The sequence below is a fragment of the Myripristis murdjan genome, chromosome 3 (genome assembly GCF_902150065.1).
Source record: "Myripristis murdjan chromosome 3, fMyrMur1.1, whole genome shotgun sequence".
Classification (NCBI taxonomy): Eukaryota; Metazoa; Chordata; class Actinopteri; order Holocentriformes; family Holocentridae; genus Myripristis; species Myripristis murdjan.
Window position 1 is genome coordinate 42305863 of NC_043982.1, and position 25172 is coordinate 42331034.

The 25172-nt window shown below is 41.5% G+C and overlaps 1 protein-coding gene across 1 annotated transcript in view; it reads left to right on the plus strand.

The window, feature by feature from the left end:
- ddb1 (damage-specific DNA binding protein 1) overlaps positions 1-3121 on the plus strand; it is a 62616-nt gene extending 59495 nt beyond the window's left edge. Inside the window, exon 27 of the mRNA XM_030078443.1 lies at positions 2294-3121. Coding sequence (XP_029934303.1) covers positions 2294-2377 — 84 coding nt within the window. The 3' untranslated portion in view covers positions 2378-3121. The remainder of the gene's footprint in view (positions 1-2293) is intronic.
- Positions 3122-25172: the final 22051 nt, after the last annotated feature.

The window sequence follows — 25172 nt, forward strand, 5'->3', positions numbered from 1 at the left end:
CTGTGTTTCTGTCAGATGTCTTATCTCTGGTCTGTGGCCGCATTTACAAAACATCTGAGGCTGAAATCAGCTGATTTAGCAACTCCTAAAAATAATGGCTGTGTCAGTACTAACTAACATTTTCGGGGAAAGTGTCTTAGAGCTTAAACCAGCTCCTACATCTGTGAAAAGTTAGGAGTGGTCAAGAGAACGCCCAAGTCGTTAGAACCAAATCACAATCAATCCCAAAATTGCTGCTGTAGGCCGTCCGCCTCGTAACCGGGTCAACGTTCTTGCAGTTTTCAACAAAAACTTTTGGAAACCTTTTAGAAAGATATCAGCTTAAAAGGTGGGAGAATTATGCTCATTTCCAGCTGTGTTGTTAATCCTGGGCTCCACTAGAGGAGCTTTGCATGATTCACAGATCAAAACCATCCGTATTTATCTGATCCCGGCCCTTCATGCAGCCCCTCAGTTCTCCCTCTGTCCAGCCCCTTCCTCTGAACAGCCCGCTCTCTTCTGATTGGCCAACATCCAGAAGCCTGGTTAAGCCATTTATTGTGTTTTTTCTGAGGTAGAAGACAGATTTTTTTTTACATTTTGGGTGTCATTTTTGCTAATTGGTTAAGGTCAGGGTTAGACAGAAGTTGCTTATGGCCGACATCAGGGAAAGGCTGTAGAGAATGAATGTAAAGCGTTACTTGAAAAACCCCGTCCTTCCTAGGGAAAAAAAAAACAGCAATTTGTGCGTCCATGTGGAATTTCTGAAAGCAAACTGTAAAACTTCTGATGCTGCGTTCACATGAAATCTGGACGAGTTTATTTATGCTTTAGAACGTCACCGCCGTGAAACGATCAGAAGCGTTTTATTTCTCTAATTCACTGCTTTGCTTTCGCTGCCGCCGGTCCCTCTCTTCATTCACTCTCTAGCTCGCTCGACCACCGCTGCTCTCTCTCTCTCTCTCTCTCACTTGTGCTCTTGGCTCGCTCGAGTGCTGTGCCTGGTTCAGACGACTGTATAAAGAAATCTGTTTGGAGGAAGTACTTTTACATGTGTTTACCTTTTTATTTGAAACTTTGGCCAGGTATAATATGGACTTAAACATTGTCAAAAAAGAAAAATAAGAGGAAAAGATGTTTTTTACCCAGCTTAGTGTGGACAAGGCCTTAGTTTAAGAGAGTTTGAATAAAGGCTGCTCTCTGATTTTCACAAAACCTGTTGGCATGATTCGTGTTTATACAGAATTACACAGTTTGGCCTAAAGGGGGCGCTGCTATTAAAGGTCAACATTGAGGGGAGGTGGCATCTTTTCTTGTTTTTTTTTTTTTCTTTTTGTTTGTTTATATTGTCATTATAAAGCCAGGCTCTGTTTTTAAGCGTTCAGACATTTATCTTTCAGAGTTTTGCCGTCATGTATCTGAACACGGTGTGTGAACGCAGTAAATGGATTAAAATTGTAACGATAATTGTTTGTGATTACGATCTTCAGTCGGTCTGTCTCGATAGCCCTGAACCCCAACGCTGAGCAAAATACATCACATCTCAGAACATCACAAGAGAGTAAATGACATTTTTTTATTATGTAGTTCATTTACATAATGATAGAAGATAAAACCAAGGTAATTAAAAAAAACAGTGATTTTTTTTTTTTTTTTTTTTTTAAAAAGACTTGCAATCAGTTATGTGCAGACAAGATAACAATGCTCAGGTGCTTATAAAAAACAATCTCAACTCCAAATAAATGAAACCCCAAAAAAAAAAAAAAAGATAGGCAAAGACAACAACAACACTCCTGATGAAAATGGCAGAACAGGAATGAGGAAGGAGTGAGATTCTCTAGAAATGTGCTGCACGTTGACTCAGCTCCCCTGTACGTTTCACTGCTGTGTTTGTTTACCAGCACAAACAAGTTCAGGTTTATTTACATATTTCAGCATCAGAGTTTCACCGCCTCAAAGGGCTTCAAGACGCAGCCACAAGATTACAACAAAGGACGACTCCTCCTCCTCACAGCGGGCAACAACAAGAAAGAAAGGAATGAATACAAATAAAATAAAATAAAATAAAACAAGTCAGTTAATTAAAAAAAAAAACAAAATAAAATTAATTAATTAAATAAGAAAAATAAAATAAGAAAAAAAATAATTAAATAAATAAATAATAAAATAAATGACTAAATAAAATAAATAAAGAAAGAAATAATTAAGTAAAATAATTAGGTTAAATTAATAAAACAAAATACACACATTCTGCTGTAACTAGTGAAGCTCGGGTGGCAGCTGATTTGAGAGCGGCGGCGCTTTGTGCTTTCAGATCGACGACGGCAGCGGCATGAAGCGCGAGGCCACCGTGGACGAGGTGATCAAGATCGTGGAGGAGCTGACCCGGATCCACTAGCTGCACCCGTCGCCCGGCGTCTGTCTGCACCCCGAGAGGCCAGACAGCTGGAGGGATGATGGGAAAAGGGGCGGGGGGGGGGGGGGGGGGGGGCGGGCAAGGGGGAAGGGTTTGGGGCTTTGTAAATATTTATAAATAAATAACGTGTGCATGTTCGTCCTTCAGACTCCAATGATTTGTCAGCCGTTCAGACCCCGAAGGTGCTACATGCTGAATGTAGTGTTCTTCACCTAGACGAGAATCTCTAGATGAGGTGCGTAGCATCCTGTTGGACAACAACAAGACCAAAGTAAAGACGTTGGTCTGCGTGTGTGTGTGTGTGTGTGTGTGCGTGTGTGTGGGTGTGTGTGTGTTTGTTTATCTGTGTGTGCGCGCGAAAGTGTGTATGCATGCACGCTTGAGTCTGTGTGGAATAAGGTGTGACTATATCATAGGGAAAACCCCCAGAGCTTTTCCTCACCAGACAAATTTAAATCATAGCGTTTGTGGCTAAAATACAGAGGCACTGAGTTTTAGGCGGGACGCCGGCAGACGCTCGGCGCCCCGCGGCGCTCTGCTCGCTGCCGCCGGACACGAGCTCGTCGTTGGATTTGACAGAGAAACACTTTGTTGAGTTTATTATTGAAGTCCGGAGTAAACAAGCTGTAAGAGAAACGACTCGAGGAAAATGATAGATTTGTAGCTATTTTGTCTGTGATGTTTTCTCCATGTTTCTTTTAATAAAGTTTGCTTTAGTACTGTCTACACCTCTCGTCTCTGTGTTTGTCTCCAGCTGAAGGTTTCCTCCTCCTCCTCTTCCTCTTCAGCCCCCTTTATTTTGGGATATTACCAGACAAAATGCAGTTTTACAGTTTAATTGCCTCTGGTGTTCTAAATGTTATTAATATTGTTGAGAGCAACGTCAGACTGCAGTCTAATCTTCCCATAATGTCGTATCATGGTTTATTTTCCTCCTGGCACAGCTCCTCATATAGAAAAGACCTGCTGATGCCGCTGGCTCACCTGTAGAGCCGCACCAGGTGTGGAGGCAGCGGCCCGGGTTCAGCTCTGAGCCGAGGCCTTGGCTGCAGGGCGTCGCCTCTCGCCCCCGCCGCTCCTGTCCCCGTCTGCTGTCACCACTGAATAAAGCACAAGTGTCCCAAAAAAAGCTTAAAAAAACCCCCCAAAAAAACAAGCCTCTCTGCTTTTTGGTAACACTTTATGATAACCATCAATAATAAATGACAAATTGATAAGTAATTAAACTTTAGCTAATAGTTATTTGACAGTCAACAAACAGTGAAATGACAGTAATGTTTGCTTAATACAAAGTAAACATCCCCAGTTTATTGTTGCACACATAACATTTTATACACTTTATTAAATATGTCTTAATGATTATCAATTGATTTGTAAACCTGGGCAGTGCTTGGATTGGTCTTTGTAAAGCTCCAGCTGATGATTATAATACCTTGTTAAATGGTTAATAAATCCTTTCTAAACCATCCATAAATATTATTTTGATTGATTTTTGTTATTATCAAGTTGCAACTTCTGCTTATAATAATGAGTTCAGCCGCAAGCAGCGATTCGTGGGTTCAAGTCGACACAGACCGTTAGCAGTGTAAAGATATCAAACTTCATAATAACCATCCAAATAATGTTTAAAGTTGCTCTACACAGTGTTTATTAACTATTTACCACATCAGGTGCAACTTTATCAGCCATTCAAATAATGTTTATATTATTTTTAAAAACCAGTTATTAGCCATTAACAAATTTTAATAAAATATCTGGCCTGTTTATCTATGTAATGTCTGTAGATGCTTTACAAATGATTTCTTAGGATTATTAGTTATCGTTAACAAATTACTTAATATAGTACAAAATGTTACAATACATGCAACAATAAAACTTAAATAGTTTACTGTGTAATAAGTAAATCCTGTTATCATTTCATTGTTTGTTAACTGAAAATAACTATTTACTAAAGTTTAATTAACTATCAATTTACCATTTATTAAGGGTTAGGGTTAGTTTGATTTGTTTTTTAATGTTTTATTAATTTGAGTGCCAGAGTTTACTGTTTTTGTATTTACATGGTGAGTTTGAGTCAGAAGCGATGCTTCTTTTTTTCTTGAACAGATCAAAACAGCGTCAGAGAAACTCTTTTTTTTTTTTTTTTTTTTTTTTTTACATTATTATTATTATTATTATTATTATTATTGTTATTCTTAGGGAATCCAGGCAGGGAAATGAAAAAGGAAAGTCTACATCTCTGTCAATAAATCATTACAGGAGCATGCGTTCCTCCCCGCGTCCTTGTCAGACCTGCTGAATGTGCTTAAAGTTATGTTGTTTGATTTCCTCCAGCATCTCATTCATTTCTGAAGCATGCACACTTTTTTTTTTTCTTTAAATCTGGAGTGAACTGTACAACTCTGAAAGATACTAACTCCCTCAGTGAGAGATATCAAAGGTCCTACAGGCTTCCATATTGGCAGGATGACAGCAGCAAAGCAGCTTCAAAAAGAATTACATGCACCCTCGCACGCTGGTAACTCGGTGGATGTGGAGCGAACTGGTCAACATCTGACGCCGGAGAGCTCTGCCAATTCTCCCGAGCTGTTTTCATCTGCTCATTACCGCCATCAACCACCCAGGTTTTTGTTACGCTGTGGTTTTATCTGCGTCACCGCGCCGTCTCTTTACCCACACTGAGCTCGCATTCTCAATTTTTGTCCCACTTACATCTGTTTTTATCAGTCCAACGGCAAACACATTATGCGCCGCGCTAGACTCTACATGAAAGAGGCATCATTCTGTGCAAACTTAAACATTTTCAGCTCCTGAAAATTGAAAAAGATGCAGAAGATGCAGACGGAAGAGCCTTTAAAAAGTGCATTAAGTGACACAAAAAATTCATAAAGATGACTGTCTCCCCCCGCACCCCACCCCCCACCCTATCCTGATCTTCAAATGTTTCTCGTTCCACGGCAGTAAAATGCAGTTTGAGTTATTCTATTATTGACAATCATATACAGAAAACCATTCATGTGTCCCCAAGGTTCTTAAATGTTTTAATGTGGGCATTATATGTCAGCTCCCTGAAGCCTGTGCAACCTCTACAGTGCATTTTACATTTCCAAGGGAAGAAGGAGACACTCCAGAAAAAACGAGCACATGATAATGCAGTACATAACCACACAGGCCTCAGTGTTAAGTTCTACTAAGGCAAAGTGTTTGGGGGTGAAACGGTTTAACCTCTTTGCATTTCCGGCACTTTCTTAGAGCTATCTTAGTGAGGAGGCAGGGGGAATTTAAAAATCGACATCTGAAAGCTGGGAACCTGAAGATTAATTGGAGATGCAGCTCAGCTCTGTGTGTCAAGTTATTCTAGTCCTAAATCTGGAGTAAATGTGTTTTTATCTTATACTTATTTAGAGCATAAGGGTTAGAACATCATGATGGGAGCCTGTCATGGTCTTTCCCATGATCTAGTGTGTGTCATAAGATGTCAGAGATGGGATCAAGTCACCCATGTGCAAGTCTCAAGTAAGTCTCAAGTCTTAACCTTCAAGTCTCAAGAAAGTCCCAAGTATTTTTTTCTTGGGCAAGTCAAGTCAAGTCCTGTAGTAGATAAAGTCAAGATCAAGTCAAGTTACATTATTACAATCTTACCTGCAGAATCTAGTCTTAATAAAGAGAAAATATAAGATATTAGTAACTGTCAAATAATATTATCGGCCAATTTAGTTAACCTGTTTAAAAAATATGACTTTTTGCTTTATTGCTCTGTTTTATTGAGGCCCTACCAGGCCCTACTTGTCATGCACTAACTCGCCAATAGTCAGTAAGAGACTATAAATCACACACAAACCATCTCGTATCCATGCTTGTATCAAGCTAACGTTAGCTAAGCTGACTATTGACTAACAGGGTAATAGGCTATTAGCTAATTTACAAGCACTAACTCAGCAGAACGGCTCTTCAAATGACAGACCGCCGACATGATGATGACCGTCTGATATGAGGGGCGTGTTTCTCCAAAACGTAAGGTAGGGAGTAGAGAGGGCATGACTGATTGACAGGGTCGTCATCCAATCATTACAACACCATTCTTAGCGTGCACTCGTATACCGGGTAATATTACAGGTTAGAGATATTTTATATTTTATATTCAAACTGAAAACATGAACAATCAAAACATTCAAGTCATTGTGTCTCACGTCAAGTCCAAGTCGAGTCTCAAGTTTTTTATTTTTTGTCAAGTCACAAGTCATTAAAACAGCGACTCGAGTCCAAGTCGCAATGACTCGAGTCCCCATCTCTGTAAGATGTTGCAGCATTTTTGGTACTGATACCGTTTGTTACACATTTTCTGCTAAATTTGACTGTCTTGACCACTTGACAGTTAATAAAAATGGCCCAAAATCATTCCAAAATCCCACATTAGGACACCAAGACCCTGAGGAACACCACAGCAAAATCCATGGTGTGATTTGGTGTGAAAAAGTTTGGACATTTGGAGATTTCTGTCAGAATTGCATCTTTTGGTGACTGGATGTTGAGCATTCTGTTGTGGAAATGTCTCAGGATGAACCCCGCCCACCACCCCCCTTACTGTCAGTCTGCCTGGAAAACCAGACATCCTCTGAACAGCCTCGCTCTCTAGTTTGTGTCTGTAAAGTTTCATGAAGCTCTGATTATCCTCGAGGTCACTAGAGGTCATTTTCTACAGTGACGTCCAGTTTGAAAAAACAGTGCAGCATCTTCACTGGTGCTGAGCGTCTGCAGCCTCTGAAAGACAGAAGCTGGCAGGCTGGCAGAACATTGAGGGGTTAAACAGCTTGAGGACGAAAAGGAAATCAAAGCCAAATCCATTGTGTCAGGCAGGTTTTGGTGTTGTGTCCGCCCCTCCAAATCAAACAAGGGCTTTTATTTGAGAGCAGGGACCGGCAGTCCCGCCGCTGAGCACTGAGCGTCTGCAGGTTTTTTACTCACTAAAACTCCGACAGAAGGCGAACATTTGTGCTAATCAGAGAAATTGTCTCTCAGCCATCCACGCTACATCAACAGCCTTCCTCGTTCTAATCTCCACACTTTTTCACAAAGAATCACCACACAGAGAGAGATCCACCCTGCAGGAGACAGACACTGATTTCTCCACTGACAGCAGCCTTTATAGACCACAATGCAACACAGGAAATGATTTTGTGGAACTGGACTTTTCAGTTTATTACCTCCATCACCATCAAGGAGGTCAGGTCACGTGATTGCTCCAGTCTGTTCATCTCTCAGCAGGATAAATGAAGTTTCACTGGGCAGATCTGAATGAAACATGGTGAGGAGGTTGGTCATGGCCCAGAGAGGAGGTGATTCACTTTTTCAGCCGATTGGCCTTGAGGGGGTGGGGCTTAGAGCACAAACAAGGACTAGTTCCCAAACGCTAACATCCCTAACATCATGGAAGTGGGTGAGGATGTTGGTCATGGGTCAAAGCAGAACGGACCAACGTCATGGAAACAGGGCCGTACCCTCCAGCTGTGACCGTGGAGGACGTCTGCACCGCTGAGCCCCGTTTTGGTTTAGAGACTGAATGGAAAGAGCCGGCGTGGGCCTTTGGTTCACGGCAAATCAGAGTATTTCCAGGTGGTTCCCGTTGCCATGGCAACAGCTGTAAACACTCAGCTGAGGTCACCGCATCGGCAGAAGCGTTTGTTGTTTACGTCAGGAGAGCTGATGCACGTCCTGTGTAAACATGACATAAAAAAAGGTAACACTTTACAATAAGAGTACAACAATTAAGGTTAGTTAATGCCGTAATAAACATTAAGTAACAGTTAACTAACCGTTAAGTAATGTGTCTAAGAACCATGTACTACTGCTGTTCATGCTAAGGTATTAATTTATATGTTATTTAAGGGTTATTGTAGATATTACTAACATTAGTAAATGCCATAATAATCATAAACTAACAGTTAATTAACCATTATGGCATTAACTAACATTAACTAACGTTAACTGTTGTACTTTTATTGTAAAGTGTTAAAAAAAAATAATAATAACCAAAAAAATAATTGTGAAAATAACTTACTGGCTCTTGATTTTGATTAAAATGAAAAAAAAAAAAAAAAATGTTGGTTTTGGGAGGAGTTGAGTCTTACCTGGCAGGTTGTTGGTGGCTTTGCCAGAACGTTATTCAGTAACTTTATTAACAACAACACAGTTAATTATGATTGATTTAGCTCACATCTAATTAGCTAATATTGTAATAAGATATGAATTAGCTTCCAATAATTTTTAAATCACTTTAGCAGCACACTGATGGTTTTCAAGTTTAACTTTATTTAAACCACTGTTTAAGCCTCAAATTAATTAAAATTAACTCATTTCATATGTTAATGCATTCATATGTTATGTGCCGGCTCTTTCCATTCAGTTTCTGTGCTTTTTGGTCTTCACTTACTTTCTCTTTCACTTCATTATCATCATTTATCATCGCCGCTCTCTCCACCTACACGTGCTGAATCACAGCAAATTCAAACTCTGCTCTCTGGCATGTCAAACGTCACACTGGGAAATGCTTGGAAATCACCATCATGAAGGTCGAAAGGAAGCGGATCCAACAAAATTACAGAATCATTAATGTCAGTCAGAGCATTTGATCGCAAAACAGCTCGTGGAGTCCAGTGCACATCACAGACGAGAGGCACATGTCAGTGTAACGAGCTGGTCGGGGGGATTTTTTGGGGGGGAAGGCAGATCCGTCCGTGTTGATCCGCCCCTGGGAAAAGTCCAGAACAACCACAGTCTTGTACTAATTAAACTGAGCAGCTTCAGTGGAGCTGCTGGGTGGGCGAAGCCAATAATTACAGTCCAGGATGACTGCGTCTGCTTCCCGGATATCAGCTGAAAATAAACAGGTGTCATGGGATCATATTACCGCAATTTTTAGCCGGTTGCCTGTTACTACTTGGAATGGATGTTAAAATTTTATTGAGCACCTTTATGGCTCAGCTAAGTCCATTTCACATGTTGTAATCCCACTGCAGAGCCGCAGGGCCCTGCGTGGCTGACTAATAGCCTGCCTGAGCAGTTTAGTCAGCCAAAATCTGCGGCATGATTTGATCCACCTCTCAGAACAGATCTATACAGAGAGTGTTTATCTATTGCCCGTCTCCTGTGTGCCTGGTGCATTCTCCTTTTTAATCAGTTCTGGCATTTTTTTTTTTATTGTTAATTGCACGGCGTTTTATTGTTGCTTTGTTTGTGTGAAGCACTTTGTGGCTTGTATTCATTTTGAAAAGTTTTATATAAATAAAACTCAATACAAGTGTCTGGCTCAGGGGCACTAAGACGGTGAAGAGGAAGACACTCAGCAGAGCTCAGAAACCCACCGGTGTTGCCGCTGGAAGTTACTAGAGTTCAGATCGGGCCAAAGATTTTTGTCCGAACCCGATCCGAGGCCGAGCCCGACCTGAACCCGACAGGCCTTCTTTTTTGTGTCCAAACCCGAACCGAGCCCCAGATTTTGCTCGTCCTCCATCACTAGGTTACATTTTCCACCTGAAACAGCCTACGTGTTGCCTTCAGCGTCGTCACGTAAACTCCAGCACTGTGCAGGAAGTCACCCAGAACAGACAGAAGGTCCATAATTTTTCCCAAACCCAAACATAATTTCTAAATTTTTGTCCGACCCAACAGGCTCGGGTCGGGTTTCCATGCTCTAGAAGTTACAGCCCAGTTTGTGCAAAGCCACACCCCTTTTTCAGCAATGTTGTTGATATAGGCCACGCCCCTTTTGGCCAGTCGGTGAGTAATTTTGGTCAATGCCGCCTTGGCCCGCGACCAGCCTCCCTCCCTAACAGAGCCGGCAAATTGGTGGAGCTGGAAGCATCTTCCTTATTGTTTCCCCCCAAACTGAACCTTTACTTTTACATCACTCAGCAGTGAATGATGGGAATCTCCTGGATAAATAAACTGCAGGCCACAGCGGCAGGTGATGCCTCAGTGGTATGTTTCGACTCTGTTTCTTCCTTTCCTTTAGCACCGCATGTCAAATGGCACAAAATTCTGCAGTAGCCATGAGCCTCATCAGCTGTTTCTATGGTGACAGTCCCAGCTACAGCCACAAATCATATTCATTCAGTCATATATTGTATTCCAGATCGATGGTTGCAGTCAGGAACAAAAACATTCTCCCGTAGTTGCTGAAATGATTAAAGAGGATGTGTATGAAGTTGATTCAAAGCGACAAAGCTCATCTTCCCCAGCAGTAACAGAATCTGAAGCCTCTGAATTCAAATTCTGCCTCGATGTTTCCTTCCTTCCTCTATATTTTCCCTCTCCGCTCTGCCTCGTAGCTCCTCCGTCCTCTGGACCAGAACCAGAGCTTTATGGGTCTTGATGTCGTTGTCCTCTCCTGAATTGATCTTGACCAAATGAGAATTTTAACTGTAATTGTAATTCTAAGCTCTGTGATTGGCTGTTTCTTGGAGTAAAGCACTGTGGGACTCGTGGCTGACTTATGTCCTAGAGTTGTTCTGTGCACAGTCTTGGACTTTTGACTGTCTAAAATAACCCTAACAGTCTACTATTCTCAAAAATGGGAAGGAGCTAATAAGACCCACCCACTGTCCTCTCATTGGTCTCTTGAGTTGTTCATCTAATTTAAGCCTGGAAAGCATGACTCGTTAATTCTCCCAGTGATTCCCCAGGACTCCCTGGAAGAACGCATCTTGTACCTCAGTGGGACTTTGCTGGCTAAATAAAGCGTAAATGTGCACAAGGGGAATATTGAATATTGAATACAGCCTCAGAGAGCTCCATATTTTGAAGACCACTCATTCGTTTTTCACTCTTTCCCCTGGGGTTCATTCACTCTGCTTGGTGTGTCTCTCCATCTGGTAAAATCAAGGAAACAGAAATCAGAAAGTCAAGGAAACAAGGGACCTTCATCAAGGCTAGCCTATGACCGGCCAACCGGGTTTGTTGAAGTTGCATGGATGGAAACGCCATCCTTCTTGAGGCTGATTGGCCCAAAATATTAATCACTTTTTCACAGGCCCATGATCAACCTTCCCACCAATTTTCATGCAAATCAGTCCGGTATTTTTTGAGCGATTGTGCAGACGGATGGACGGACAGGAGGGATCACAAAGCCTCCTGCCCGGGGTTATGAGATGGAAGCTGAATTATTCTTTTGTAAAGTTTATTTTTATAAAAATGAATGCATGACAGCTTTTCCCCTGCTTGATATTTCTCAGCCCGCCTAGGAGATTCCAGACCGGGCCTAATCCCAGACGTTGCCTTTATCAATATTAATTCCGTTTGGCAGAATTTGAGAAATTTCAAAGATCCCCAGTAGCAGTGGGCTCCCGGTTCCCGACTCAGAAACAGAGCACTTAGCTCCGAGTGTGTGTGGATGGGTTTCACTGGGCTCCTGAGCGCTTTGTCACCGATTCGGGCGAGTGAAACTCCATAATGTCCGCGGATGAACTTGCTCTTATCCCCCGGGACACAAGTGGACCATTTTCTCGAGTCAAAACAGCATGGTTAATGCATTCCAGCCTGGCAGGGGGGCCCCACTTTTCTGGCACATAATTTGTTAGTGCCATTCCCTTTCTGCAGCGGCTGGGAGGGAGTCTGCTCCTGTTTGCTGTGGCCTGCTGCAAATCTTTGATCCAGCCTGAGGAAATCTGGTTGCTGGGTATTTGTTTTTGGTTTTCCTCTAAATTGTTCTGCTCGCTAGTCTGTTTTTCACTCTTACCAGGGCAGGAGCTGCATTTTGTTTGGCTTTGTCTTGTGTTTGATATTTTATGTCTGATAAGTTTGATGCGTTAGAAAATCGATTCCCTCCAAATTAGAGGTTGACAGATTTTCAGCAGAGGCTTATTATTATGATTTTGCTTACCACATAAAAATTATCTGCGGTGCATTTTCGATTTTGATACCTCAGAAGTGTTGTGTAATCGGATTATTGTGCCTATAGGAGATTGCACGGCTGCTTTTCTTAGTTTAAACACGCTCTCTCTTGCCTCCCCAGTCCCCAAACATTAAAGCATCCATTACAGCACAGAAGGAAAACTGTCTGTCACTGCTGACACAGCGATACGCAGATTTCAGGCTTCACTGAAATGCATGATGGTCCATCTCAACAAGAGGCTGAGGGCTCCTCTGTGTACTGGCGATAAGAAAAACGGGCAACTCTCTTTTAAAGTTGGAAATAGAAATGACCTCAGCCGCTCCGTGAAATCACACTTCATTGTGAAGATAAAACTTGATGGAAAATTGTTCTTGTGATTACTAATGCACACTCTCTGGAATCACTTCCACCCAATTGTGTTAATAATATAGCGCTTCTAATCATGTTAGCTTAGACTCAAGACGGAGATGGTTTTGATGCTTGGGCATATTGCATGAAATATTCAAATTGAGGTGCCCTACATTAGGCAGCGAATATTAATTTTTTTTAGCACACTGGAGAAGAGAGCATGTAATAACAGAGCTTTGCCCTGCAAGCCATGCTGAGCTATTAATCTGTCACTTAAAACATGTAACCATGTCACAGAGGGGAAACCCAGGAATCTGGTCATGTTTAGTTATAATACACTGAGGGTAAATGGAAATACTCTCGCCAGCAGCTTGAACAATGAGACAAAAGTCTTGCCCCCAGAGGAGACTTCATTTCTAAGAAGAAGAAGAAGAATGTGTCATTCCCTACTGGCTGTCTGGCAGCGTGCTCACTACAATGCACAAATCAATATCTGGCAAAACAAGGAGAAAATATTCATTAAAAACATAACAAATGAGGTTAATGCAAACACTTTCATATTAAAAGATTGGATTATTTTAATTATTGTGTTAAATGTCACTAGATAGTAATTATTGTCTCCACCAGGTGGCAGCCTGGAGGGGATCGTGTGTCTGGTGTGTGTCTGTCCACAGTTAATCGGTAACACTTCACAATAAGAGTACAACAATTAACGTTAGTTAATGTTAGTTAATGCCATAATGGTTAATTAACTGTTAGTTAATGATTATTATGGCATTTACTAATGTTAATAATATCTACAATAACCCTTAAATAACATATAAATTAATACCTTAGCATAAACAGCATTAGTACATGATTCTTAGACACATTAGTTAACGGTTAGTTAACTGTTACTTAATGTTTATTACCTGTTACTTAATGTTTATTACGGCATTAACTAACGTTAATTGTTGTACTCTTATTGTAAAGTGTTACCAGTTAATCTAATCAGCCCGGTGTTTCCTGTGGACGGTTATGACTGTGTGATCAAGGTCTTCTCGTGGTTGCGGTGACTCAAAACTTTTGGAAAAACTGTTTGGTACTGCAGCTGCACGCTAACTCCTCTGCTGCTCCTAAAGCCAGAGAAGGGGAGACACGCAGGCAGCGCCTCAGTGTTTTCCCTTCTCCCAGTAGATGGAAAAAAGGGTTTAGGATTTGGGCTTTGGAATTGTTGCTGTCCACATTTGGGTGTCAAGGTAAGACATCAGAGTTATTACAGCTCTGTATTTTTCATTAGTTTTTATTATCATTATATTTTTTTTTAGTGGGGAGGCTTAGCTCAATATATCACAACAATCGTTCATTTTGTGATAAAAGCATAAAATTTGGTAGATGTGTTGGTGGATATATTTCAAACAAATCTGGATATTAGGCCATCACCAAATCGCCCCCTAGTGGCCATAGCAGGCATTTGAATTGTTAAAATGAATAAAAATATTAAAATGATTCATTAAAATATTTTAAAAATGTAAATGCACATTAAATTAAGAAAAAATACAGTTATACACACTCAGTTTCTCAAACACTTTCTGTCCCAACACCACAACCACCACTGCAAGCCAGCTAGCCAACGAGCTGGCTAGCATATGCTTCCTGCAGTGGACAGTCCATCAAGGTAGGCCTAAACATTTTATTTCAACTGTAATAATTATGAATAAAATATGTTAGCTTTTGGATGTATACATTTTGAACATCATAGATAAAGGCTAAAGAGAAAAAGAATTATTGTGAGAACAGTGGAGAGGTACATTTTCAAACTAGCAAAACCAGGTAGTTAGCTTGGAGCATGTAGTTAGCTTGGAATGTAGCAAAGCTGTAGCTATGTTGTATGTTGCATGTAGCTATGTTCTGTTCTGTTACATTGTAATAAAGCTTTTTCCCACTTTAAAATGTCTCTAAATTATATTTGTGGTGCTGAAAACATGAAACAGCAGCTGTAGTGTAGGCAAAGCATTCCATGCCAGTAACCACTGGGGGCCAGTTTTGAAAATGGCTGCCACAGTCATCAGAATAAAAATTTGCAGTGGCCCAATATCCAGATTCATTCAACATACACTACTCACAAAAAGTTAGGGATATTTGGCTTTTGGGTGAAATTTATGGAAAATGTAAAAAGTTCATGCTACAGTGATGTTATATCATGAAAGTAGGGCATTTAAGTAGAAGCATACACTGGTGATTTCCTCATCTCCAACAATTTCTTGAAACAAAAGCCAACAACAGTGGTGGATATACCACAACAAAAAATGTCAGTGTCTCAATAACTTGTCATGTGCCCTTGAGCATCAATTACAGCTTGACAACGACGTCTCATGCTGTTCACAAGTCGACTTATTGTCTGCTGAGGCATGGCATCCCACTCTTCTTGAAGGGCGGCCCTCAGGACATTGAGGTTCTGGGGTACAGAGCTCCGAGCCTCTACACGGCGACTCAGCTGATCCCATAGGTTTTCTATGGGATTCAGGTCTGGAGAAAGTGCAGGCCACTCCATCTGAGGTACCCCAGTCTCCAGCAGCCGTTCCCTAATGATACGACCTCGATGAGCTGGAGCATCAAACACCTGATGTGAATTTTGCCGTTAAACTCCTTGTTAGAGAACAGCAACTTGTGCAAAAGGTACTGAAACATTGAACAGTTGGACATGTGCATTCAAAAGTTTACAGAAGGTCACATTAAGTTCACCTGTAAAGGTTATAATGCATTTTAGGTTCATCCTAAAATTTCACCCGAAAGCCGAATATCCCTAACTTTTTGTGAGTAGTGTATATTCAGCAATGAGTTTACCAAATTTGGTGCTTTTATCACAAAATGAACGATAGTTTAGCTGTGCCACACCACTATTTTGTTTTCAGTTCAGTTTAGTGTCAGTTCAGTCTCCAGGGTGGGTTTGCTGGTCTGTGTTGAGTTTTTTCTTGTTTGAAAATGTTTCATTGGAGTTGAGTTGTTCTTGCTGTCAGTGTCAGTGGAAGTTAGGTGTTTTATTCTAATCTGGCCGTCTGGACATCCCAGTCTCCATAAACATCAGCACCAACACAAACTCAAGCTGCTTGTGTGAGCACATCTGACCCAACTGACAAAAACTCAACACATTTTCTGTAGATTTTAATATTATTTTACTTAATTTTGTATGAAGTAAAAAGTCTAGTTTTTATTTTTATTTCATTTAAAATGTTTTTTCATCTAGTTTTAGCTTTCAGGTTAGTTTTAGGAAACTATAATAACTCAACTCAACTCAACTCAGCTTTATTTATATAGCACTTTAAAAACAACCACAGCTGAAACAAAGTGCTGTACAAAAATGAAAATAAAACAGCAAAACAGAAAGAAAAGTAAAAAGAATAAAAACAATCAAACAAATTAAAACAGAGCACTAAAACAATAGGAAGAATAAAAACAATCAAACAAATTAAAACAGAGCCAGGTCTGATGCTGGAATTTAAAATCAATGTGCATAAATGATCATAAAACAACAAAACAGTAAAAGCAATAAAACAGTAAAAAGGAATATAAACAATAGAACAAATAAAACAGAGCGACGTCTCATGCTGGGTTAAAAGCCAATGAGTAAAAATGGGTTTTAAGACTGGTTTTAAAAATGGACAGTGAAGAGGCTTGTCTAACGTGCACAGGTAAGTCATTCCAGAGTTTGGGGGCAGCAAAACAGAAAAAACAACCTTGTTATGCTCTTCTAGTCAGTTATATTTTATTGTTATATTAAGTAACAAAGGGAATGTTGGATTTGAATGTGTTTTATTTGTGTTGGATCATGAGAGCTCACAGCATTCGCCAAAGCAGAGGACCGTCAGGCTTGATCCCACCCGGAGGCGGTGTTATTTTTGTTAAGACACTACAGTGGTTGTGGCTGCTGGAAAGTCAATGAGGCGGAGCTCCTCTGCTGACATTTAGCTGCTGGAGGTGCAGCGGCGGGGCGGCGGTATCCGGAGCTGCACCGGAGCGTGAGGCCAGGACAGCTTGTCCACACTGCAAAAAGTCAAATCTTACCAAGATTATTTGTCTTATTTCAAGTCAAAATGTCTTATTTCTAGTCAAAATATCTCATTACACTTAAAATAAGACACGATCACCTCAGAAGTAACTTGTTTTTAGACAACTGTCTCTTGTTTCAAGTGAAAATTTGCTTAAAACGAGAAACATATTCTGCCAATGGAACAAGCAAATTTTTACTTGTTCACTTGTGTCACAAGTAAAAATTTGCTTGTTCCATTGGCAGAATATGTTTCTTGTTTCTAGCAAATTTTAACTTGTTTCAAGTAAATTTTCACTTGAAACAAGTGCAAATTGTCTAAAGACAAGTAATTTCTGAGGTGATCATGTCTTATTTTAAGTGTAATGAGATATTTTGACTAGAAATAAGACATTTTTACTTGAAATAAGACAAATACTCTTGGTAAGATTTTGACTTTTTGCAGTGCAACACGGGCCGGGCCCACGCCGCGCCGCTCGGCGTGTGACCCCGGCAAACCGAGCTCGCAACCTCACACACAAACACAAAATAAACAGCTGTGAACTCTCCATCCCAGGCTTCATGTATATTGTGAGGCTGTATTGAAACTGTCAGCGGCCTGCCATCTTTTCTCTAAGTCCAGCGCTGAAAAACTGCGGATATTGATTTGAGGTGGACAAGATGCACTTACCTTCTGCTGCTTACTAACTCTGCTGTAATTTGACTTGTCATTTGATCAATGGAGATGCAAAGCGGCCCTGCCAGCGCGCGATGGACAGCGAGCTGCAGCAGCCTCTCGCCTTGACACAACAACAAAAGTTTTCACAATAAAATTATTTCACAGTGACAGTCTCTTTGTGACTGATGTTGGAAAGACACCGAGGCTGCAGGTTATCCCCCTTTTATTGCAACACAATCCTCCTCGGTGTTTGGGTATTGAGGATTTTCCTACTGCAGCGTTTTCTCAAAGGGCTTCAACACAATCCAGCGGGGGAAAAAATGAAAGCTTCAAAAACCCATCATGCATTTCCTTTTTGAAAACAGGAAGCATGTTCAAGATGTTCGCCGTGTGTCAGCATTGTGGATTTACTCTGGGAGGTTTTAACGGAGCCCAGCAGACGGGGACTTCATGGCCGTCGGATGCCAAAACCTGCAGCGTGGTTATGAGGAAATATCGATGACATTATGAAAACAGCAAATGCATGTGTCTTTGTTTATTTTGCTGAATATTACGACATTTGATTGGCAGTTTATTTGGTTGTGCGGTGGCTGTGATCAGACAGCAACACTGACGCCCATCCACGTACAAAGACAGTATAACTCAACTATTTTACAGATAAAACACGTTTCAAAATGTCTTCATGTAAATTATAATCCTGTCTCTTCGTTATAAGCCTGTGGTGTTCATAAGAGCCAAATCTTCATCCAGAGAGTCTCTGATCCTGCGATACACACTGTGCACATGCAACACGACCAGTGGCGGTTCTGCCCATGTTGCCGCCCTGGGCGAAATTACTGCCTTGCGCCCTACCGTTCTAGGCGAGAACTTCCAAGCGATAACGGCCGCTACCGGTGCCCCTCTGTCAGCTAGACGCGCCCCTCCCAGAGCAGGGGCCCCAACACCTGCACAAATACCTTTTTTGGAAAAATACTTTTTATATGAACAAAATCTTGTTTGCATAAAAAAAAGCCACCGGTCAGCATCAGGCGGGCCGGTCGCGGCACCGGCTTGATGCCTACAGGTGCCGCGCCCACCCGGTCAGGTCTGCCGGATCTGACAGGTGAGCGGCGCACACATACTGCCATCCTCTCATTATAAATCAACTTTTGTTCATACGCGGCTGCAGCAGCACAACGGACAGTGACACAGACAACATGGTTGATTATTGACTGTGCAATGCGGCCATTCGCCGGTAATTGCGGCATCAGGCGAGCCTACCTACTGGTTTATATGCAAGCACAATACATGTGTATTTGCTTAGACCCCAATATTAGACGAGGGCGTTTTTTCAGGGCATTTTCAATGGAAAAAATATTGTCTTATATTCAGATGAATACGGTAATAGAAAACTGCTTTGCAGCGAGGATGATTTTTTTTTTTTTTTTTGCTCTCATGCCGCCCCCCACGTGACATGAATATATGCCGCCCCGGGCGGCTGCCCGCTTCGCCTGTGCCTAAAACCGCTACTGAACACGACCACCATATGTTGTTTTAACACATATTTGTAATGTATGTGTCTATGCTGTTTTAACCCTCTTTTGAAATGTATTGCTCTATGTTTTTATGTAATGTAACATCAACCTGCCTAGAGGACTGCAGATGGAAATTAGCCCTTGGGCTACAATCTGGCATATTTACATGTACATTGGTACATGTTCATTAATGTGCATTGTCCTGACTTCTAAATAAATAAATAAGAAATAAGAAAATAATATTTCACATATGCCCGAGGTTCCATGCAAACTGGAATGTTGAATCTCTATGAAATGTTTCTTCCTTTCTTTTGGTTTGCTGCACTGAGTCGTTCAGTATCATTTGGACAGTATCTCAGAGGCTGCAGCTTGTTGGAAGCAGCTGCCGTGTGGAGGTCAGTGAAGCTGCTCACCTGCTCGACATCAGCCGCTCGATATGGCGCTCAAGCGAGGAAAATCTGGGAGATGAAGTTTGGTGTATTTTTTTTTTTTTCTCAGGACATATAGGATGTGCACAGCTGCTGAATGCACATTGTGCACATCGACCTCAGCAGAATCTTTGAACTGAGCCGCTCGAGGTACCGACGAGGAGTTGCTCCAACACCCAGGCAGGCAACACTTCAGCCTAAAGCTTTAAGTTCTGGGTCATTTCCTCACCACCAATTGTCTGCAAAAGTCCAGGAAATAAAGTTTTAATCACAGAGAATTAATGTTCCCAAAAGCTGCAGCCGTCTCTGTCAGCGTGGAGTCGATCAGCAGCAAAAAACAAGAAGATTCAAATTCTTCATGCAGGTTTGTCTGTCCCTTTGTACGGCTGCATCGACATCAACATCGACAGGTTTGTTCACCAGACTGACCGACTGTGCAGCCAATGAGAGAGCAGGAGGCGGGACCTCGGCCATGAGGCGTTTTTTTGGACGTGGTTTATTTAGGATTTTTCTTTTTCTTTTTTGAACACACGACTGGAGAGTCAAGACTTGGACTACGCTGCACAAAGAGTTGCACAATTTGAAAGACATATTAACATACATACACACTCATATACATGTTCATAACAGACATGGCAACCGTTTTGGGAAACTTCATTCTCTGTGCAGCATGAAATTAAAAAGTTTATTGACTAGGCATTCAAGATAACCCGTGGTGAGTAAATGATAGGAAACATATCGATTTTGGGTGAGGAATTCCTTTAATGTGGACAGGCCATAGTGTCAGTATCAATATGAAGTCATAGTGTCATTACAGTTATTTTGTGAACATGCTCTCAGGTCGTTTCTGGATCTACTTTCCAACTCAAACTGGAAAACAACAAGGAAAGGGATGTTTAAAAAAACGGCTCCTTGTGTCTTGCATTTAAATTTTGTTTGTTTATATTATATTTATACTCCCTTTGTTCGCATGATTGACTAAATTTAAAATGAGTTTGGATTTTTATATCAATATCCTGTTGCTTCTCCTTCCTGCAGAACAGTACCAACAAAGAGGATTATGCCAAAATAAAAAAAATAATAAAAAATCGATGGATCCATTGTTTATTGTTATTTTCCTATTTGAACTGGAAAGTAGATCCGGCATGGTAAGTATATCTTTTCAATAACTTTGCACCAGTTGGTTCAACCTGATTGTGCTTTCATGAGTAATTTGGTACCAGCACTTGTTATTTTTTAATAATGGCGTAATCCTCTTTGTTGGTGTTGCTTTAGGTGTTAAAGGTGTTATTTTGGGAGCAGGGATCGAGACAACACACACACACACACACACACACACACACACACATACTGCGCTAAAGGTCAGGTGTGCTTTAAAGTGATGAAGGAGTTCACCTGCTGGAACAGGTGTGTGCGGCGCTGAGGGGAGCTCAGAGAGGAGCGTCATACAGAGACAAAGTAGGTCCACCAGCTGGTCAGAACCACGGCTGGGAAAGAGCGTTGATAATAACATCCTACAAAATATCTTTTCAGTTTTGGGTCAGCACTCCAAATTGTTTTTATTTATTTATTTTTTAAATTTGATTTGATTCATTCATTTTGAAGAAGAGCTCTCTTGTCGACACATGACACCTGGAGGATCTATCACACCTGTGTGGAGTCACAAACACCGAGAAACAGCCCAAACTATGACTTTAAATGTGATTTTAATGCAGCCGACTCCAGAGATCTCCACTGCAGATAATACACGATGAGTCACAGGCTTGAGGTTGCATTCCCATTACATCACTTCAATTCAGTTCAAACTTATTCTGCTCCAAAACGCTCGTCTGAGTGCTGGAGAACTTCTTCAGCTTACGCCGTCATGATAAACGTGTCGCACGCCTCCCCTATGCGAGTCTGAAATATTGTTCGAGGATCCGTCTTCTCTGGATTTGAGGAACAACCGGAGGGCGGCGATGGATCCGGCCCGCCTCCCCTGACTCTGATTCAGATTCGGGACGCGGCTCGGATCCTGCCGTCGTTCCCTGCGAGTGTGAAAAGGCCGTCGGTCTCGGCGCGCTCCTCGCGGTTTGGCTTCGGGAACACGGCGAGAGGATGGAGAGGTGAGAGAGCAAGCACACAGGTATGTTTTATTGATCAAGCACAAGATGGGTGAAAGCCTGCGAACATGAGGATGAATAATGCATCAGACCAGAGGAGAGGAAACACAGGGCTGGTGGAGGCTGAGGGGGGCGGGGGGAGGGGAGGTGGGATGTGTGAGAGGCAACAGAGGGGAGTTTGAGAGAGAGAGAAGCTGAAGAGGTAAATTTATTGTGTTGTAAGTAACAACGTTTCCCGAGGAGTCACTGAGGCGTCTCCAGTCTGCTTGCTGATGAGATCCTGTTTGGCTCCTGTGATGTTTAATGACCTGCGGTGTCTCCCGTCCACGTCAAGTCACGTTCCCAAACACTTTTTCCTCCATGTTTACATTTAAAGTTTCATCTTGACAGGCGTTAAAATCCCACATCGTCGCCGTCGGTCTGTGTCACGACACTCGTCAATGGCCTGCACCGTAATTACATGGAGCGATGTGTAATTTCTGGACTAGGTGCCATTTCCCAGGGAGAAAAAAATTATTCTCTGTATCTCAATTCCACATTTTCATCACAGCATATCTGGGCAGGAGCAGCTTCCTGGGCTGGTTTGAGATGTTTGTAATATCTCTACCACGACCTGAGTGACACTTAACCAACGTGGAGGCTGACATGCAGATTAGGGCTGTACAGCCGTTGCACTATTTGGATTGGGGTTCGGATTCGGGCTTTAAAAAAAAACCCTTCGGATTCATTATTCGGATTCGGGAAGAAACCAGAATTGGCCGCCGAGCTAGCCGGCTAACTTCCGGTTTAGCTCTCAGTGAACTAGAACAGGAATAAAATAATTGAATCGTGCGGCTCTTCCAGACTTTCCAAACGTGATCAGACTGAATGGATCAGATTCTGCTGGTGAAACGAGTCGTGTCGCCGGGGGCTGTGACGCTCCAAAAAAATGTCTCCACCGTTTTATAGCCGCTTCTTTTCCCGTTATTGTCTATGAGAAAAATGCTTTTTGGGCCTCAGTGCATCACGTGATGGCTCAAAACACACACCAACATGTTTTTTGTTACGTTTTGTTTTAATCTCTTGTAATTGGCTCCAAATCAGCGTTTGGCTCACAAACCCTGTTTTTATACTACAGAAGAGAGCTATGAGAATAATAAATAAATCTGATTATTATGAGCCGGCTAATAAATTATTTACTAAATATCACACTCTCAAATTCTATGATATAGCAGTTTGAGTAGCTTTTAAAGCACAGAAAAAAAAATGCTTCCAAGCTGCATTCAGGAACTGTTCCGGATAAAAGAAAACCGCTACGAGCTGAGACATGAGTACACTCGTGTTCGAAATGACCACAGCAAGAACAAATATTAAAAGGAGAGGTACATCGGTCAAGGCAAGAGAAATATGGAATGGTTGTGATAACGACCTAAAAATGTGCAGGTCAATCTACAGATTCAAGAAAATGTATAAAGATAAAATAATTAATAAATATAGAACGTTAGTATAAATATTAAATTATTATTTCTAGAGGAAGAGAGAGCTTGTTCATTATGTAATTTAAAGGTGACTGAAGATGAAATGCATTTTGTGTTCCATTGTCCTCTGTATAATGAAGAGAGGCAGTTTCTTTTTCAAAAAATGCAGTATGTTAAACCCGAGTTATTTTGGCTAAATGATGAAAGTAAACTAGAATGGTTATTCAGGAAGGATGTATTTGCTTTAGCGAGGTTTATAAAAAATGCATGGTCATTAAGAAAAAAAGAATTATTTCTATGACCTTATTATTTGTTTGCTAGGCGTGTTTTTCTGGATATTTGATTTTTGAAGTCTGATGACTCTGACTATTATTTGTTTTTCTATGTGGTTGTGTCTTGTAAGTGTTTATGGGCTGGGCACCTGTGTGCATGACACACATCTAGAAAGTGAAGCAACCAAATTCATTCTCTCTTTCTTTTACCCGTGTTTGGTTTATCCTATTGTCTGTCATTGTTTGTTTGTTTGTCATCTAAGTTGAGTTAAAAGGGTAGGAAAATATAAGCTAAGGCTTCAGCCTGCGCCTTTTCGGTCCAAGTATTACATTTTTTTCCTTGTAATGGTTATGGTGAAAAAAAAAAAAAAAAGAAATCCTGTATGATTTAAGACCGAAATAAACTTATTTATTCATTCAATCGAGCTCAAACACGCATCCAAACTTTTTTTTTCTTTAGAAAAAAGCTCCCGAATAATGAGGAGAAACTTCGGACAGAAAAACTACTCGGGATCAAAGCGTTATTTGTGTACGTCCGAATATCGTATTCGGGTTCGGGTACATCCCAAGTGCAGACTGGACGTTTCAGGAGACCTGAACTGCAGTTTCAGGCTCTTCTTCTTCTTCCTCCTCTTCTTCTTCTTCTTCTTCTTCTTCTTCTGCTGTTGCTGTCTTGGTCAGCAGACTGCAGAGGAGCCTCTTTTTTACTGATTCATGTTGTTTTGCCGACACAGGTGAAGACTGATGTGTTGGTGTGTTTTGGTGTAACGGGGCTTTGAGTGGGAGTTTTGTCTTTTACTCGCTGAAAGGCAAAAGGCTGAGTCGTGCCTTTTCCATTCATCATGTTCATTTATTGTTTTGTAACGCGGCTGCTGTGAAGGCCTTTGACGCTAACTTTGTTTAGGGCTATACAAATAAAACTGACTTATTTCTAAAGCGACGTTAACGGTCCAGGGTCAGAAATACTGCACACTCCCTGGAAAAAAACAAAAAAAAAAACAAAACAAAAAACAGAAGCGCTCAGGTCCGCAGATTAAATCCTCGCCTAAAATCGATGTTTAAATGAGCCACTCACACGGGGCTCGGTGTCACGTGAGCCGCAGGATTAATGCGCCCTTAGCTCGGCATTTTTCCTCCTCATGCTCTCTGTGTCGAAGGGTGTTTATCATGAAAAGGAAATAACTAACAAACAGCTGCAGGCAGATGTTAGCGAGGCCCAAACACACGCAGACACCTGAGATACTGATCGCAATTTTTTAAAAATCCAATTTGTCCTTCCAGCGTCACTGCAGAGCACGATGAGGTGAGACGACACACACTGCTGTCCAACCAAAACCTCGCATCTCCATAACATCAACTTTCAGACTTTTTCCAGTTTATAAAATTAGTTTTGTAAAGGTTTCATAACTTCCTGAACCCAGATAGAAGCCTGTAAATACTCAAATTAAGTTAAAACATGAAAATCACCAAAACTGGAGATACAGGGTTTCCACCGGACAATGATGAGACTGTGTGTCTGTGAGGTTTGACTGCTCGATGCTCGGTGGGTTTCAAAGTGGAGTCCACGGGCCCCCGGGCGGTCCTCGAGGGGCCCCCAGGGGGGTCCAGAGCAAACGGAGGGATGCTTTAATTTCAATTTAATTTAATTCATGAGAAACTGATACGATACAAGAAATGCATGAATGTTTTACATGATGAGTCTCTCCGCTGTGAGTAGAATTATCAATGATGATGATTCAGCCAGGCCACCTGAACACGTTAATGCAAACACACACCAGGATTATATAAAATGAGATTTCCATGTCAGGGTCCACGAGGTGAAGGGGGGGTAAAACTCAACTTGAGGGTCCGGACTGTGAAAAAGTCTGGAAACCCCCGTCCCGCCCTGTCCCGCCCTGTCCTGCCCTGCCCCGCCCCGCCCCGCTCTGCTCTCTTGGTGAATGTTGAGGTTTGTGTAAATGTTTGTGTTTCTCCGCTCTCGACGCCGGCTGCTGTGACATATGACGTGTGGATGATGAGGCTGAAGCAACTTGGCAGGAATAATAATTTTTTTTTTTTTTTTTTTTTTTTTAAAGTAGTGTT